At 35.3% G+C, this 17,278-nt stretch overlaps 1 protein-coding gene across 1 annotated transcript; it reads right to left on the bottom strand.

Moving 5' to 3' along the window:
• On the bottom strand, window positions 1-16,912 carry LOC113692554 (sm-like protein LSM36B). The gene is made up of 4 exons (XM_027210972.2): window positions 16,457-16,912; window positions 2,436-2,578; window positions 373-486; window positions 1-294 (listed from the first exon to the last, which is right to left on the bottom strand). The coding sequence occupies exons 2-4, from the start codon at window positions 2,548-2,550 to the stop codon at window positions 248-250; spliced, it is 276 nt and encodes a 91-aa protein (XP_027066773.1). The 5' UTR covers window positions 2,551-2,578; window positions 16,457-16,912; the 3' UTR covers window positions 1-247.
• Between the last annotated feature and the right edge of the window lie 366 nt (window positions 16,913-17,278).

Below are 17,278 nucleotides of genomic sequence, written 5' to 3'. Positions count from 1 at the left end.
GACAATACTATTTGCTGTAAATCATATCTTGATGCAATATTAGCAGATTACAGGCAAATCATACATCAGACAATCTGCACCACAAAACAAGTCGTATACATTCCAAACCTGATCTAGTTCAAATGACATGTTTAGTGATAGAAAGCTTCTTGATCTACCTAGAAAAAAAAGAAATTCTTAATCTGCTCATTCATCAGCAGCAGACAAAATGATGAAATAAGTTGATGTGTTTGGGAAATCCCAATTTTTATGCACCTTCTACTAGAGTTCTCTTTGATGTGCTGATATTTAACACTGCACGAGACTCGCAATGTTATTATTAAAGTTAAGTGACAAGAAAAACATGCTAAAGCAACATCATTTCAAACTTACCATTATTCCCCCGAATAAAAGCATCCCCATATTTATTCTTCAGCTGTCCATTGACATACTCCTCTGTTTGTTCCATTGCTATATTTATACATCCATCAAGACAAGCTAGAATGCCTACAATAGGCATAATTGTAAAGATAAAATATAGTTGCTCTTAGTCTTGCATGAAAATGCAGAAAAAGAAGCTACTTAACAATAATAGAAGACACTATTAAACCAAAGGTGAAGTTGTGTAAAGTTGAATGTCTCCACTTCAACCAATTATGCCTTGTCAAATTATCTGAATGTTTCCACTTCAACAAACTATGCATTGTCAAATTATCATTGGTGTCCCTTTAGTCATCGTTAAGTCATTTTGCTTACTGACCAAAAAGGAAATGATAACATTTCAATTTATGCAAATAATTAAGCATGAGAAAAGAAACGCATTAGGGTATGGACATTCATTACTTGTCCTACACATCTAACAATGCTCATCAATTCAGATGATCCAGTGACAACTTGCTTTTAGCCCAGCTATAGTATATCCAAACACATTGCTTCTATCCCCCTTTCATTATCATCTCCTCTTCTAACCAGCTCTTCCAATACAAACCCAATTCTTCCGTCTGTATTAAGTTGCCGTTATGCCAAAATCATTCTGTTTCTTCATTTTAACTTTACCGTGTGAGTTTTTCCCCATTTTCTTCACTGACATCTCTAATTCTCCATCCTCTTCCTCCAGTACCTTTTTTCCTTCCCTTACATCAACTTAACTTTCATGGTTACTTGAATTCTATTATAACATGCTAATTTACTAGTTCACCAGCTTCACAACCACACAGTTTCCAACAAACTGATGATTCATCAGTTTTAGTGCAAAAGAAACTAATGAATCAATTGGTCATGCTACAAACTATTTTCTTATTCTCAAAAAATATATTTGCCTTCACTCTTCGATGTCCTAAAACCAGCCCTGGATAAAAGGGCATATAATGGTAGACATGCTAACATGATACCAAAGCAAATATCATGCATAACAAGAAAACACAAACATACTTATTACATTCAACTTTCTTATTGACATTTTAAGGAGCTACCCCCCAACCACCACCACCTCTGCTGCCCCAAAAAAGGAGAACAACATCAATCCAGCATTTAGAAGTAAAGCTAACACTAAATATTTTCATGAAACACAAACTGAAAAGGATTGGTAGCTATGCAACAATTGCAGCATGCTGAAACGAGCATCATTAAACTGTCTAACCATGAGCAGTAAGCTCAATTATGATTAGCCACATGACATCCAACTGAACATATCTCCCCCAACAATCAACATGGGTTTCCGCTGTTATGTTTGTGAACCACCAAACTCTTATGCTAAGACAGCATAAATTCATAATTGTCATTACAACTTGCAAGATCAGAAATAAATAACAGAAAAACTCAACAAAATCATCTAATAAATGTGATAAGCAATCACCAGGTCACTTATTTACAGCTATCACAAGGTGTAACCCCCCTTCCCCTCAAGGGGGGATAAAGTAAGGTTAGCTAACTACAATAATGGTATTTAAAAGAATTCAAGAAACTCCAAAAATTTCCTTGGTTTGCTCAGCTATTATTGTGCTTAGATTTGTAGTGACAATAGTATACTATTAAACTGTGACTAACTCATTTTGCTCAGCTTTTATTGTACTTAGATTTGTAATGACAGCAGTATACTATTAAACTATGACTAACTCATTTCCACACTAATCAGCAAGCATCCAATGGAAACCTTGTGCATACTTTTAACAAAAAAAAAAAAATCCTCAAAAGTGGTTGATTTTGAAAGTATATCAGATAAATCATTGACAAGAACAATATGCTCTGTTTGCACATTCAACTTGCATGTTTGTAACTGGAGCAAACAAAACTAGTTGCCAGATATATAACTGGATAATGGACATAATAACACTAGAAAGCTATGATCATCAAATTACAGAAAGTGCTAAACCAAACTACATTCCACAATAGATATAGCAAGTGTCTCATTCGAAGGAAAGAACTTTAAAACAAGTCACAAGAAAATAGGAAATAACCTCGATAATCAACACCAAAATTCAACTTGACAACAACAGGTCGCCCTTGAATAGATTTAAGAAAATCAGCTGGAGTTTTGGTGGTTGCTGAGCCTTTCTCTCCTGTTCTACTCATGTTTTTGTGCCAATTATGCCACTGGTTTCTTCATGGAAATTTGACAGAAAGTTTAATTAAGAAGCTAAAACCAGCCAAAAATCTAATGCAAAATCAAATCCTAATAACTAAATTATGGTAGCATTAAATTCTTCATCTACAAACAATCAATGGTATCTTCGACAACAACATTCAACCATAGGTGAATAGTATCTTCGAGACAAAATAGACGAGCAATCCAACTCATACACATATACAAAAAGATTGAAATTTAGCATTCAAAGCATAAATCCACTAGGACCACAATAGTCCAAGCAGATTTTTATTTTTTAAGGGGGAAAAAGTAAAGTATCTTCCTCCCCACAATTATTTGATTAATACAAACATATATTATGAAATGGTTTATACTCTTCTTTATTACTAAAGCAACTGAATGAACAGTCAATATAAAGAAATATTCATAGACACAAATCCAAGTTATACAGCTACATAAACCCCCAATCATTAATAAAGTACCAGAAGTTTAGAATAAATCCAAAAATCAGAAATATAAACACTTAAAACGATAATTTGTAAGGATATAGTAAAAAGAACATGCTAACAAATAATTCAATTAATCAATAAAATTAATCATAATACTAAAAACATCCCTAAGAAACAATGATAAAATAATAAAAACAAGGATAATTCAAAAAGTCGGGCATTAAAGTAACTAAAGAGCTCAAACTACAATTATAACGAAAAAGCATCAAATTCAGTAATTGAAATCGATAGTTCAAATTAAATTCATAAAAAAAAGAAAATTTACCAGCCCCGCATTCAATCTTCTTTAGTTTGGCCAAACTTCGCAAGAAAGTCACTGAATTAGACCATGCAGTGACCGGTGGTTGAAGGCTGAGATCAAAAGCGTGTTTTGATAAGTGAATAAGTTTTCACTGGCTTTTTTAAATAGTAGACATGGTCTGTCTGAATTCATTAGATAGATTTGGGTTATCACACAGTGTTTGAATGTTCCCCTCCGGGCAGGCTAAAACGGTTTTTTATAGAATTTTAGTCCACACTTATATACTACATCTATAAAGTGAGATGTTATCTGCATTCAATTATTTATTATTTACACTCTCATCATTTATTTTATCATATAGTATTTTTCTTTTTTATTTCTTTTGGTCAAAATAATAATCTATTAATAAAGCTTGAAAACACATTACCTACACTTCCACTTGCTCCCTTTTCCAGTTTCTTGCAATTATCTCATGTCCCGTCTTGATCTTCTTTGCTGATACCTCGGCATCAGTGTCAATTCTTATTACATCACAAAGGGGTGGGATCCATCTTTGATTTATCTACTCTTGTTTGAGTTGGTCCACCATTTCCTCTATGTTTTTCTTGTTCACCTCTATGCACTCCATCCATTTCTTGTGAGCTCTCTTAATGGTTGAGTTACTGTCTATCCTTATACATTTGAAGATAAATCTGTTTCTTACTTTTCACACTTGCCAAAGTATATTGACTATGAGTTCCAAGTGCTCCTTTGTGTTCCCCAATTTGCATACTTCTAGGAGGCCCTACCATCATCTCCGAAAATTGAATCTTAACTCATTCAGACCCTCCCATTATAGTGGTGCCATTTTCCATGCTTGCGGAGCATTAGGACAAGAGAAGAACAAATGTTCAATGGTTTCCACTTCATTCCCACAGCAACTGCATGTAGGATCACCTATTTTTGTTTTGTGGAATGTGCATTCTTGAATTGCAAGTACTCCTTGTAGGCGTTTCCATAGAAAATATTTGTGTTTATGTTTGATGTTTAGGTTCCATAACCCTTTCCATACATTATCCTTTCTTGGTCCAGTGCTATACTCTTCTTGCTTCCCACTTTTACGTTGAGGTTTCTTCTTTTCATGTTTAGCTAGAGCATAGCCTGTTTTCACCGTATACACCATTGATTTAGAGTGCCTCTAGTACAGTCTATCCTTTCTCTGGAAGCAACTGATATGGATGCTTTATATCTACTCTACATCTTCCTGACAAAAAATCTCCTTCAGTAGCTTCATATTCCATTTGCCATTTGACATGAGATGGTCTATTATTTCCACTTTGCAGTTTATAGGTTTTTCAGTTTTAAACATGCCATTTTCAGTATCAAGTAACCATTTGTCATTCCACACATCCACTATTTTTCCATCTCCAATCCTCTTCATTGCACCTTTAGCAACAACCCTCTTGCACTGAATATGCTTTTCCATGCCCAAGATGCATTGTTCTTAACCTTACACTTGAACAAATTTTCATCTCTCAAGTATTTGGCTTTGATTAGTTTACTGATCAGAGGTTTGTGTAGATTAAAATCATCCATCATTGTTTAGCCAATAGAGCTTCATTGAACCTTTCCAAGTTTCTAAATCCAAGGCCTTCACTTCCTTTGCGTGTAGAGATTTTGTTCCAACTTCTCACCCAATGCATTCTTTGACCATATTCTCCATATCCCCAACAAAAGCTTGCTATTCTTTTGCATATCTCCTTGCACAATATCTTTGGAAGTTTGAATCATGACATAGTATAGAAGGGTAAGGCCATGATTACTGATTTGATCAATGTTTCTTTTCCTGCTTGATTAAGAGGTTCCTTTTCCAACCTTGCAGTTTAGACTCCACCTTTTGCTTGATATAGTTAGGCTAGCCTAAGTATTCTCTATCTCTTGCTTCTTTCAAGTCTCCCAATGCACTGCAAATAGCTTCCCTTTACTCTCCTGGGGTATTTCTACTGAAGATGACTGAAGACTTTGCAAAGTTAATATGCTACCTTGATGCCTTTGCATAAGTTTCTAGGATCTCTATGATTGTGTAGTCTTTTTGCACATTAGCTTTACAACACACTGAAGAATTATCAGCAAAGAAATATGAGATAGATTTGGACATGTTTTGCATATTTTAATCCCCGTCATCCTCTTAGTATCTATGGCTCTATCGATAAGGCAAGATAATGTTTTAGCACATATTTAGAATAGGTATGGTGACAAGGGGTCACCTTACCTGATGTCCCTTCCAGGTTTAACATAACCAACCCTCTCTCCATTCAAATTGAAGGAAATTGACATACATTCCATTAGCTATCTTATCGAAATAGGACAGAATCCCATCTTTAGCATCATCCTTTCCAAAACTTTCATTCAACTCTGTTGTAGGTCTGAGATATATCTAGTTTAAGCACTATGTAGCCATTCTTAGCAGCCCTTTTATTGTTTAGACAGTACATGATTTTCTAAGTAATGATGACATTATCTAAAATTTGTCTGCTTGGGACAAATTCAAATTAGGATGGACTAATGCAATGGGCAGAACACTTTTCATTCTTCTAGCTAGAACTTGATAAATGATCTTGTAGATCACACATAAGCTTATGGATCTGAATTGAGACAAGTCATGGGGGTTCTCAACTTTTGGGATGAGGGAGCTTATGGTCTCGTTGAATGATTTTAGAAGGTGGCCAATATGGAAGAAGCTTTGAACAACATGAACAATATCTAGGTGAATGACATTCCACAATTTTTGGAAAAATAAAGGTGACATGCCCTCTAACCCTGGTGCTTAATCAAGATGCATAGAAAAGAGGGCATTTTTTTTTATCTCATCTTCCTTAATAGGTTTAATTAACTTTTTATTCATTTGATAGTTATAGTAACAGGAATTCCATCAAGGATATTACTCAGTAAGAGAGCTGGAAGCAATGAATAGTTTCTGGTAATAATCACATAGTTTTCTACATATTTCCTTATCATTATCACACCACTACCCATCTTTCTTCTGCAGTTTAGAAATTCTATTTCTCTCCCTCCTAGTCATCACATTAGCAATAAAGTAGGAGAGTTTTTATCCCCTTCTTTCAATAATCTCAATCTAGCTCCCTATAGGCTTTGCCAAGCTATTCTTTAAGTTGCCTAATTTTATTTTATTTTTATCATCATTCTGTGCCTTTTTCAGTTCTTGTATCTCTTTTTTTTAATCTCTTTAATTTTCTTGCTTGCATTACATTTCCATTTCCTATTCTGTCCAATTAGAGCCAACCTACTTTCGTAGATTTTCCTTGATACCTTATACATTCTTGATCCATCCTGATGGCGCTTCCACACTTTACTAATTACACCTTTTACCTCACTATTTTCAGACCATCTGTTATAAAAAACGAATTTCTTTTCCTATTTTTTGTTCTCTAGCTCTGTACTAAAAGGAAGGAGACTACGATCAAAAGCTTCTATTTCAATATGAAGGCACCTTGATTTGTCAAAATCTTGATACCATTTTGCACTTCCCAATACTCTATCAACTACTTAACCTCTCCCTCATTCTCCCATGAGTTACAAGAAGTCCATGGTCACCCTTCAAATCCAATGTCAACTAGATCATTGGAATTGATGAAGCGTCTAAACTACTTGAAACTCCACTCATGTCTTTTCCTACCTCTTTATTTCTCCTCTTTGAGACTAGAACATTTCAATCCCCCATGATAACCCATCCTTTCCCTCATAGCTTGCTCCCTCTTGTCATCATACCCCATTGGGCTTTTCTATTTCCATCCTAAACACTTGCATATAAAACCATAAACCACCACTCATTGTTACTTATAGTATTATGGGCTAGAGCTTCAATAGTGCAACTAGAAGATTGGACTTTGAAAACGAGACTATCTTTATTCTAGAACATGGCTAAACCAATAGCTTTGCCTACTGTATCAACTGTATAGACTTTGTTAAACTTTATTCCTTCTTCTTCATGAACTTTTTTTGGTTTTTAGTTTTGCGGAGTGGAGTGTAATGACTTCCTTGAGTTAGGGAATTGTCAAGAAGCTCCTAGCACCTCTACAATTCCACACTAGAGCTCTCATTGAAAACTTGGAGGCCTATTTGTATTGGCCTCCTATACTCTTAGACCAGTGTTAAATGCCTTATCCGGCTTTGCCATCTTTTGCCTATGTCGTCCATTCTCCCCATTCAAATCCATATCACATTCCTCATTTTTCAATTGAAACTTCCTCTTTCCAGTGGTACTACTATCCTATGTCTGGTTCTTATTCTCTCTCAAGCGGGTGCTCAATGACTTAGGTAGCTTTTTGACTTGCCATTTCCTTTTCTTTCCCATTGGTGGTTATTGCCATTTTGCTGTTCTGTAAGCCATCAGAATTATCTTCATTTTCCTATAATCCACTCAACATCCTAATAATGGGTTGTTTGTCATGCCTCCAAACCTGCACCTTGCTCGAAATGCAATAGTTGCCGTGACCCAAAGAGTATAATTCTCTGAGATACAAGACATCAATAATCATTGCATCTTATTTGTGAAAGCAATAGAAAATCTAGTGCGGAACTTATTTCTATTAGTACATAAATAAAAATGAAATGATTAAATAATCATTCTATCGAGTCATAGATGCTCATTATTAACATAACGGATCTAAATATAACATTTATTCAATCACTATTTGATTATTCCATTAGCAATCCCACTCTAGCAATTCCAGTCACCATCAGCCTCAACAAACTCGTATACGTACTCATCCTTTGTATAAAATGTTAAAATATTGGGATGAGCATTAACTTGCTCAGTGAGTAAAATAAACCGCCCTTGTTGGACCTAATATGTTACATATATATACAGTTATACATTTCCAAAAGTTATACACGTAAACACACAATTTCACGAAAAGTAAACATTCTTTGCACATTTGTATTGTAGATAAACACTTATTAAATAGTTAACAACTCTTAATAGTTACACACCTTCATCGGCACTGAGTACTTAGTCTAGTGATTGACCCCACTAGAACGGGCAATCAAAGGGACCTCTGGAGTGCCTTTTGACCAACATTGCATTTTACTTTACTTTACTTTACATTGACATTGGCAGAACTATAGCCTCTACCGATTATGTCGTGACCATTAGAGCCGTCACATCAACATTCACGCTTAATCAAGTAAAATCACATAATATTATATAAGCATGAACACCTCATATACATATAGATTTCATAACAAAAAACATATAGGTTCAACGAATATAGCCATATAGGGTCCATTTTCATATAAAGAAAGTAAACACTTTGTTAAACATTTCCAAAACAATTTTAGAAAATACAAGGGGTAAATCCCACTCACCTCGATCAACTTGAAAGAAAGTCCTACTAGGGTTCTTGATTCTTGCCTTATAACCCAAGAAAAATGTCATATAACTTTATTATGTTATATATAAATAAAAAATAAATATATATTAATCATGTGTTAATATAAAAGAAAATTTTCTTATTTCTAAATGCATCTCAATGAATCACGTAATATTTTGTACTTCTTAAAATATTCAAGTTTCTATGTTCAGGGTTTCCCTAAACAACATGATTCGTGTGTCATTATCTTGTTGGCCGTTATTCCTTCTCTCTTTTTTGTTCTTTTTTTATTACGTCAAACACAAGGTTAGAATTTTTAAATTAATCAAATACTACTCTAAATTCAATAAGCCAAGACTAATCAGATCCTCGATTCTAAAACTTTTGATTCTATATAGTCCTTATACTTAGCAAGTTTTCCTATTACTTTAAATATTCCTATGGTCCATATCAATTCCAAGTGTATTATGAAAGCTAAATCATCCGATTTATTTTTTGTAGTTGGATATATGAGTTTGCCCAAATGAGATACCTGTGCATTTGCATGATGGTGAGGCTGATCTGTGGGGAGACAATCACTTGAGGAAGTTATATTGCATCAATCCCATGGAAAAGTAACTTTGTAATTTGTATACTCTGGAACCTATATAGATCAATCAACTAGTCTTTTACTCTGTGTTTGAGTGACTAGTTTCCTATTTTCCAAAGATTCAGAATAATGAATACTCGTACCACTATCCTTTGATGCCTCAACCAACAAAGATAGCATGTAGGAAAAAAAATATTCATTGTCAACTTATAATGCTTTTAATAAAATTAAAATATACAAGTTCATAGTTAATTACTGCTAGACTAGATTTGTTCATGCAACCTACTAAAGATCTAAGTCAATTGTGAATGTATAAAACTTGTTTATAAAGAAATTAAGATAGCCAGATCAATGTCTTACTTGGTTGATGGATCTACTTTGTAGTCAGCCCTCCTCCTTCTTCTCCTTGTCAAATCCTCTTCCCAAGTGTTTTCCTCACACTCTCTATAGAACTCCACCTTTGTGTTTTGTTAGTTCACCAGAGAAAGGAAAAGATAATTTAGTTTTGTCTATAAGGTCTATATAATCTCATATTAGTAGTGTTGTGTCAAAAATCAATTAAAAATTGAACGTCCTAATTATTAGTTGGTAATATTTTCTAAATGGTTTTATTGAGATTTGATTAGTAATCAGACATAAATGCTATTAATTATATTTTAAAATTTAATATAGGAAATATCCTAATTAGTAATGGAAATAGGCTTGATTAGTGGTTGACTGGCAATTACATATTATTGACACTAAATGTAATTGGAAATCTTACCATAAAAACTAAACAAAAGAACTGACTACATTCATTAAATCTTATTACTAGTATTTAGTAATAAGACTAGATTCCTTTGTCTAAATAAGGATTTTTAGGAAGTGATTTTTTTTTATAGGGAAAGATTTGCCTATGATCTTTGGTAAGGGCGAGATTTTAGGGATATTACATTCTACTCCCCTTAAAATAAGTTTCATCCTCAAAACTGATATATCTTATGTAGACAATTGTGGATACTTTGTTCTCATTTCTTCTTCCAAATTGCATGTTGCTTCTCTCTCCGTATGATTTGTCCATTCGACTTTGACATACGGAATCGTCTTTCACCTAAGCACCTGATCCTTTCTATCAACAATCTTTACTGGATGCTCTTCATCGGATGTGTTTTCTCTCACCTCAAGTGGTTGAGCCTCCAGTACGTGACTTCAATCAGAGACATACTTCCTCAATTGGGATACGCGAAAAACATTATGGACTTTGGATAGAGTAGGTGGCAATGCCAAACGATATGCCAAATTTTCTACTCTTTCAAGTATCTCAAAGGGTCTATGTATCTGAAGCTTAACTTTCCAATCTTTCCAAACCTCAAAGTGCCTTTCGAATTTTCAAATATACCTTATTCTCTTGATTAAATTCTAACGGTTTTCTTTATGTGTCTAGCCAACTTTTATTACGATCCTGAACCACCTTTAATTTGTCCTTGATGATCTAACCTTCTCTAAAGTCTTTTGAACCAAATCTGGTCTAGAAATTATTTTTTCTCCAACCTCATCCCAATATAATGGGTATTGGTATTTTCTTCCATATAGTGCTTCAAATGGGGCCATTCCAATCCCACTAATGGTAGCTATTATTGTAGGAGAATTCCATCAATTTAACCATTCTATCCTAACTTCCTTTAAAATTCGAGTGCACATGCTCGCAGCACATCATCCAAAGTCTGAATTGTTCACTCAGATTGCCCATCCGTTTGTGGATGAAAAGTAGTACTCAATCTAAGATTTGTTCCCATTATTTGGTATGTGAACCAAAATCTTGATGTAAATCTAGGATCTCTATCAGACACAATACTTACCGGTATTTCATGTAAACATATTATGTATGAAATGTACATCTTTACCAACTTTTCTATGGGAATTCCATTTGCAATGGGTAGGAAATGTGCACTTTCGGTCAAATGGACCACAATGATCCAAATGGTATCATGACTTTCTTTGGTCCTTGGTAATGCTACCACAAAATCCATTGTGATATGCTCCCATTTCCATTGTGGGATCTCCAATGGCTGTAGTAATCCAACTGATCTTTGATGTTTAGTCTTAACCTGTTGGCATACTAAGCATCTCGCAACATATTGAGCAATTTCCCTTTTCACCCCATTCCACCAGTACATCTGTTTCAGATCGCGAAACATTTTAGTTTTTCCTGGGTGTGTAGAAAATTTTGTATTGTAGGCCTCTTTTAAAATTTTCCTTTTTATTTCTTCATTCATAGGTACACATAACCTTTCCTTCATCCATAGACTATCATTGGTTTTCATTTGAAATTTCTCGGATGGTTCAACCTTAAAGTTCTCCTTTACCTTCTTAAGTTTAGGATCTAACTTTTGTACATCTTTAATTCTGTCAATCAAAGTTGGTGCTAACACCAATGCAACTAAAACTTCATCAGTAGAATCTACCATATCTAAGTTTAGATCTGCCATTTGCTTATTCAAATTAGGTTTGCTAGCGGTAGTTGTTTTTCTACTAAGGGCATCAGCTACTCGATTTGCCTTTCCAAGATGATAGCTAATGGTCAATTCATAATCTTTTATCAATTCTAGCCACCTCCGTTGCCTCATATTTAACTCTTTTTGAATAAATAAATATTTTAAACTTTGTGATCAATGAACACCTCGCATTGCTTTCCATACAAATAATGCCTCCATAGTTTTAGTACAAACACAACTATGGCTAATTCTAAATCATGAGTCGGATAATTTTGCTCGTATAGCTTCAATTGTCAAGAAGCAAAAGCAATCACTCGATCATTCTGCATCAATACACAACTTAACCTATGTTTGGATGCATCACTATAAATCACAAAACCACCTGAACTAGATGGCAATGTCAATACAGGAGCTGAGATCAATTTTTACTTCAACTTTTGAAAACTTGCCTCGCATTCAGGTGACCAAACAAACTTAGCTCACTTGTGAGTTAATTTGCTTAAAGGCACGGATATTGATGAAAACCCTTCAACAAATTTTTGATAATATCTCACCAATCATAGAAAACTCCTTACTTCTGTCACATTAGCTGGCCTTGGCCAATCCATAATAATTTCTATCTTCTTAGGGTCTACGACCACACCTTGATCCGATATTACATATTCTAGAAAGATCACACTCAGACAAAATTTTGCATATAACTTTTCCTTCCTTAATATCTCCAGTACTTCTCTAAGATGCTCAGCATGTGTTTCCTCCGTCGGGGAATATATTAAGATGTCATCTATGAACACCACCACAAACTTTTCTAATTAAGTCCTAACTGTGGCGACCCCACTTCCCCCTAAGGCGAACCAGAGGGTTGGCGGGCCGTCTGCCTAACTCTCGCCAGGACTCACGCAAGCAAGCTAGCAAAAATCCTTCCGAAGTATAACCTAATCTATTACAACATCGTTTCCCTCCAAATAGGCCGGTTTCTAGAATCACATTAACTTCAGAGATAACAGTGCCTTAAGATAGCCAACGTCGATTCTTAAAATGCCTTCCCGATTACAACCCAAGAAACAAAACATACATTGTTTAACTCGAATTACAATCCTAAAAGTAAACAATCTAGTACTACTTCCGGGCACCCTTAGTCTCAAACCCTGTAAAAGGAAACCACAACGTGGGATGAGCTACACAGCCCAATGAGGTTCCAAGACACTCTAACAGTTCAAACAAATCAAGAAAGTTGTGCATGTCATAAGCATGGTTCGAGGTTACACAATGGCAGGTTATCATGAGGTGATAATCATTACTCGGGTAATTGCTACTTTGAAAACACATGTAGTAGTAGTACTTTTGCTGGTAACTTTACTATGAGTACAACTCATAAATTATCTAAAATCACTAACGTATTTTTGGAATGAATGACCATATAAATATATTTTCAAGAATTTTTAGTCAAACAAATAGTGGCTCGTCTGACTAGAAGAACATTACAAGGATTGCTTCATCTCAGAGATTAATGCTCATGAGGAGTCTTACCCGAGAAATGTCAACTAGGAGAGCAATAACATTATTAATAGCAAAGCAAGCACAAAAGGATACAGTACTCGGTCCACTTCCCGTCCTTATAACTCCGATCGGTAACTCCTTCGGTTGACTGGTCATCACCTTATCCCTCCAGTGGTAGTACTAGAGTATACCGAAACGGTTGTCCAGGGTTCCAACCTACCCGACCGAGTCCAGTCCTGGCTCGAGTAGGTCAGTAACCGAGGCAGGGCCCAAGTTCAGCTTATAGCTTACAGCATGCACAGGTAACTAAGTAATTCGATAAAAAGTAAAATTCATCATTTGAATAGGTCGAGTGAGGTAAAGTACACACTCGCCTAACAATGATGGACAACTTCATATAACATGTGATTCATGATAATCAAGTAATCAAGTGGATACTTAGCACGTAAGCACGTAAGCAATACAAGTTGATTTCATGGGAGCATGTAATTCACGGATATCGAATAATCATATAGATTGGAAATCATGTGAGTAAATAGTCAAGTAATCAGGTAGTCATGTGGGTTGGTAAACGGTTGACGGTTAACGGTTAACGGTTGACGGTTAACGGTTGAGTAGTGACGGTTATTTGGCAGGCATTTGCCATATTAATAGGCCATCATTGGCCGTTATCCCATTTTTACCATGTGAAAGTCGAGGAGATTCACTCCAACGATGTATGCAACCATAGCATACCAAGTCATGTTATTCGAGCATTTTCAAGCATGGGTATGGTAAATATTTAACACATAGTACTTAACACTTAGTAATCATGAAATGAGCATGTCCTAGACTTATTCCATTACGTATTCCTATATGGAACACTCACCTAGTCAAACAAGCGCGATAGGTCTCAAACAAGCGTTTTAGGTGTCCGCTCCGAGTTCCTCTTGGAGATCTCCTCGATTGCCTGAGCAAACAATAATTCAGGTACCACTCAATATCGCTACGAATTCTCTAGTTTTCGATGAAGATTGTACGCTAGTGCAATCTAAGAAATTAACGCGGAGACGAGCCTAAGAATTCGTGTAACTCGAGGTTCAAAAGTGGGGTTTTAAAACACAAGACAAATCTGATTTCCATCTCTAGATTCAAATGTAAAACAATCAAATGATATTGAAAGAAATGAAGAGTTCGAAACCCCTTAGTTTCCTTTAAGTTAGAAAATTCCAGATTTAACAAGTAATTTTTGAAAAATTATATCTTACTCTTTACAAGCCCAAAATTGGAAAACTTGGTACTATTGGAAACCTCTTTGAAAGTACTAAAAGTTCCTAGAATACACTGTTCCATGATTCTAAATGGAAGATAGTCAAAAATGGGCTCAAAATTACTGTTTTGGTTCATAAGGCAGATTTAAGTTGGTTTTTGCCCAAATTTGAAAATTCGACAAAATTCACTTGATTGGAACTAGCTTTTGAAATTTCGTACTCTTTTAGAGTTGCAATCCAAGTTTTTAGTAAAACAAGCGGAATGAGAAATGGAGTTTTGAGTACTATGATATGGCAACTCAAAGTTATCAAAATTTCCTTGTGAAACATGTTTTTTTTTTTTTTTAAAACTCGAGTTATGAACTTTGGTAATTTATTTGACCCATGAAACGGCCTCAGAATAACACCATAATTAGCAGTATAATACTACCATATAAGGGTTATTCCTCTGTCAAATTTCATAGAAAAATATGCACGGAAAGTCACTTAACAAAATCACTCAAGTTTCCAAAATTTTAAGGCAAGGCTGCCTTGTGTATGAAAATTACCTTTTCTAAACTTTTGACCAAGAGAAAATCCTCTAAACATGGTTCATCTGTTGAGGCAAAATCTAAAGAACATTCATGGTACCTCTGGTGGGTGTTTAACACCAAGAAATTTAATTATCAAGTCTAAACCAAGCCTTGCATCAAATCTGTCTAAAAATCAGGGTTTTCAAGAGCAGGGCAGGTTCCGTATTTTGATCACAAATCACTCAAATTAACTCGGAATTGGGCATAGTTTAAGGCGTTGGAAAATACATTCATAAATCTATAATTTCACAGAAGAAATCATTTTGAAATTTGGCGCGCAACTAGCTCGAATTCGAGCCACAAGTTGCAGCCTCAGCATTTTGTTCTTGTAAAACAGAGAAACAGAACAGCCGACTTAAAATGGTTGGTTTGGCTCACGTACATGGAACCAGAATGTTTATTTTATACCGTCGGAAAGGTTGGAATGTCTAGTTTCAAATGCCGCTGACGGCACTCGATTTCAACATCGGAGCTCAAAATTATGGCCGAAATACGAAAGCTGGTCAGAGCATTTCGGAAATAGTTCCAGATTTACTAGCATTGTGAAATCGATTTATTTGACCAACCAAACCTCAATATTTTTCAATGAAACTTTGTACACCATATATTCAACATATCAACATGATATACAAGTCATGAAACCCTCAAAATTTTGCAAAAAGGGTTGCGATTAAAACAGGGCAAATCTGAACATTTTTGAACTATGCATCTCTTGGAGTCTAGACTAGCTAGGTATCATTAATCTACCTATTTAAACACTAAACTAGCATTATATCCATCATCAATCCAAGGGTGGGAGTTCATAGAGCCCACCATCAAAATTTTCCGACATGAAACAAGACAAATAGCATGTGATTTTGGCAAATAATTCCACCACAATAAATCTGTCCTCGGCTAAACAGAATTTCCAGCAGCTAATTGGTCATAATCCAACTTTTTACTCGGCTAAAACATGATATTAAGTACTCAATTTTGGCATGAAATTTCTTAACTAGCCAATTAACATTTCCAGTTCAAAATTAGATTCAAACAACAGTTATAATCATCCCAAAAAAATTCCAGAATTTGTTCACCTATTCTCGGCTAGGTTGCATGCAACAGATTCCTTGTTTCCTTTTCTTTTTCTTACTCAACCGCGCTAAAGAATGGCATGCAAAGCTTAAACACTTAATTCTTAGTTAGTTAATCGCAATTACAAGCTCAGATTACTTCAATTAAGCAAGATCAAGTCTGCATTTCTGGTTCAAGCTCATGGCAATATCCATTTCCATCAAACCAGATTTTCCTCATGCTTTGATTTCATCGTCCAAACGCACAACCTCAACATGCAAGCTTTTAAACAGCTTCTTCTACCAGTAATTAGTTAATCTAAGTCTCGAATTTTACCTCAGCTAGAAGGTCAGTTCATGCAACAAGAAAAGCTGAAGTTTCTCTTCTCTCGGCTAAGCTCGCGCACACGATGGTTGCAGCTGTAGTGTTGCGGTTGGAAGATGATGGCAGCTGGTGGATGTGGCGAATGTAGAAGGAACTCACGCTTTGTCTCTCTCTCTTTCTCCCTCTTGTTGACGGACAGAATTAGGAAAACTCACGGTTCTCTCTCTCTCGGTTCCTCAAGCAAATCGCACCAGCTCCTCTTCTTTCTTTCCCCAATTTGGCTGGTATAGACACCAAGGAGTTGCAGTTTCCCCCTCTCACTCAACTCTCTTTTGTGCGTGGGAATGGATTGAAGATATCCCTCTCTCTCTACCTCACACTCTCTCGGCTTCAGTTGGAAGCAAAGAGAAACCAGAAATACTCACTCTCTCGGCTAAAAGGAGCGAAACAAAGTGGAACTTTGGCAAATGTTTCTCTCGGTCAAGACAAAGGGAATAGAGTTGGTTGCATGGTTATTTATTCAAGTATTGAGGCTTCAATGGTCTTTTAATATTAAAGTATTTATTTGCTAAGGAGTTGGAATCTTATCATCTTCAAATATTGTCTCAAACTTTAGTTTATTCTAATTTACATACCCCTATAAGAGTTTTTCTCACACCATCCTAGGTATTTCCAATTTAAGCGCGAGGTAATAAAATTTCTAAGAATTCCTATGACGGTAATATAACTAACTAACTTTTGAACGCTTAAATATAAAGTACCTATTTTTAGACTAATGCACAAGTCTCCAAATTTGTTTTCCAAGTTTATTGTGTTATTTATTTTTATAACAAT

The sequence above is a fragment of the Coffea arabica genome, chromosome 6c (assembly GCF_036785885.1).
Source record: "Coffea arabica cultivar ET-39 chromosome 6c, Coffea Arabica ET-39 HiFi, whole genome shotgun sequence".
In the NCBI taxonomy this organism is placed as follows: domain Eukaryota; kingdom Viridiplantae; phylum Streptophyta; class Magnoliopsida; order Gentianales; family Rubiaceae; genus Coffea; species Coffea arabica.
Note: the sequence above shows the minus strand (reverse complement) of the source record. Positions and strands in the feature narration are given on the sequence as shown.

What these genes read in the sequence shown, in the direction of transcription:
- LOC113692554 (XM_027210972.2), bottom strand. Translation starts at nt 2,550, where the DNA reads ATGAGTAGAACAGGAGAGAAAGGCTCAGCAACCACCAAAACTCCAGCT. An exon ending in TTTTGGTGTTGATTATCGAG is followed by an intron (nt 487 to 2,435) that starts GTTATTTCCTAT and finishes TGCCTATTGTAG; the next exon opens with GCATTCTAGCTTGTCTTGAT. An exon ending in TTTTATTCGGGGGAATAATG is followed by an intron (nt 295 to 372) that starts GTAAGTTTGAAA and finishes AGTCTCGTGCAG; the next exon opens with TGTTAAATATCAGCACATCA.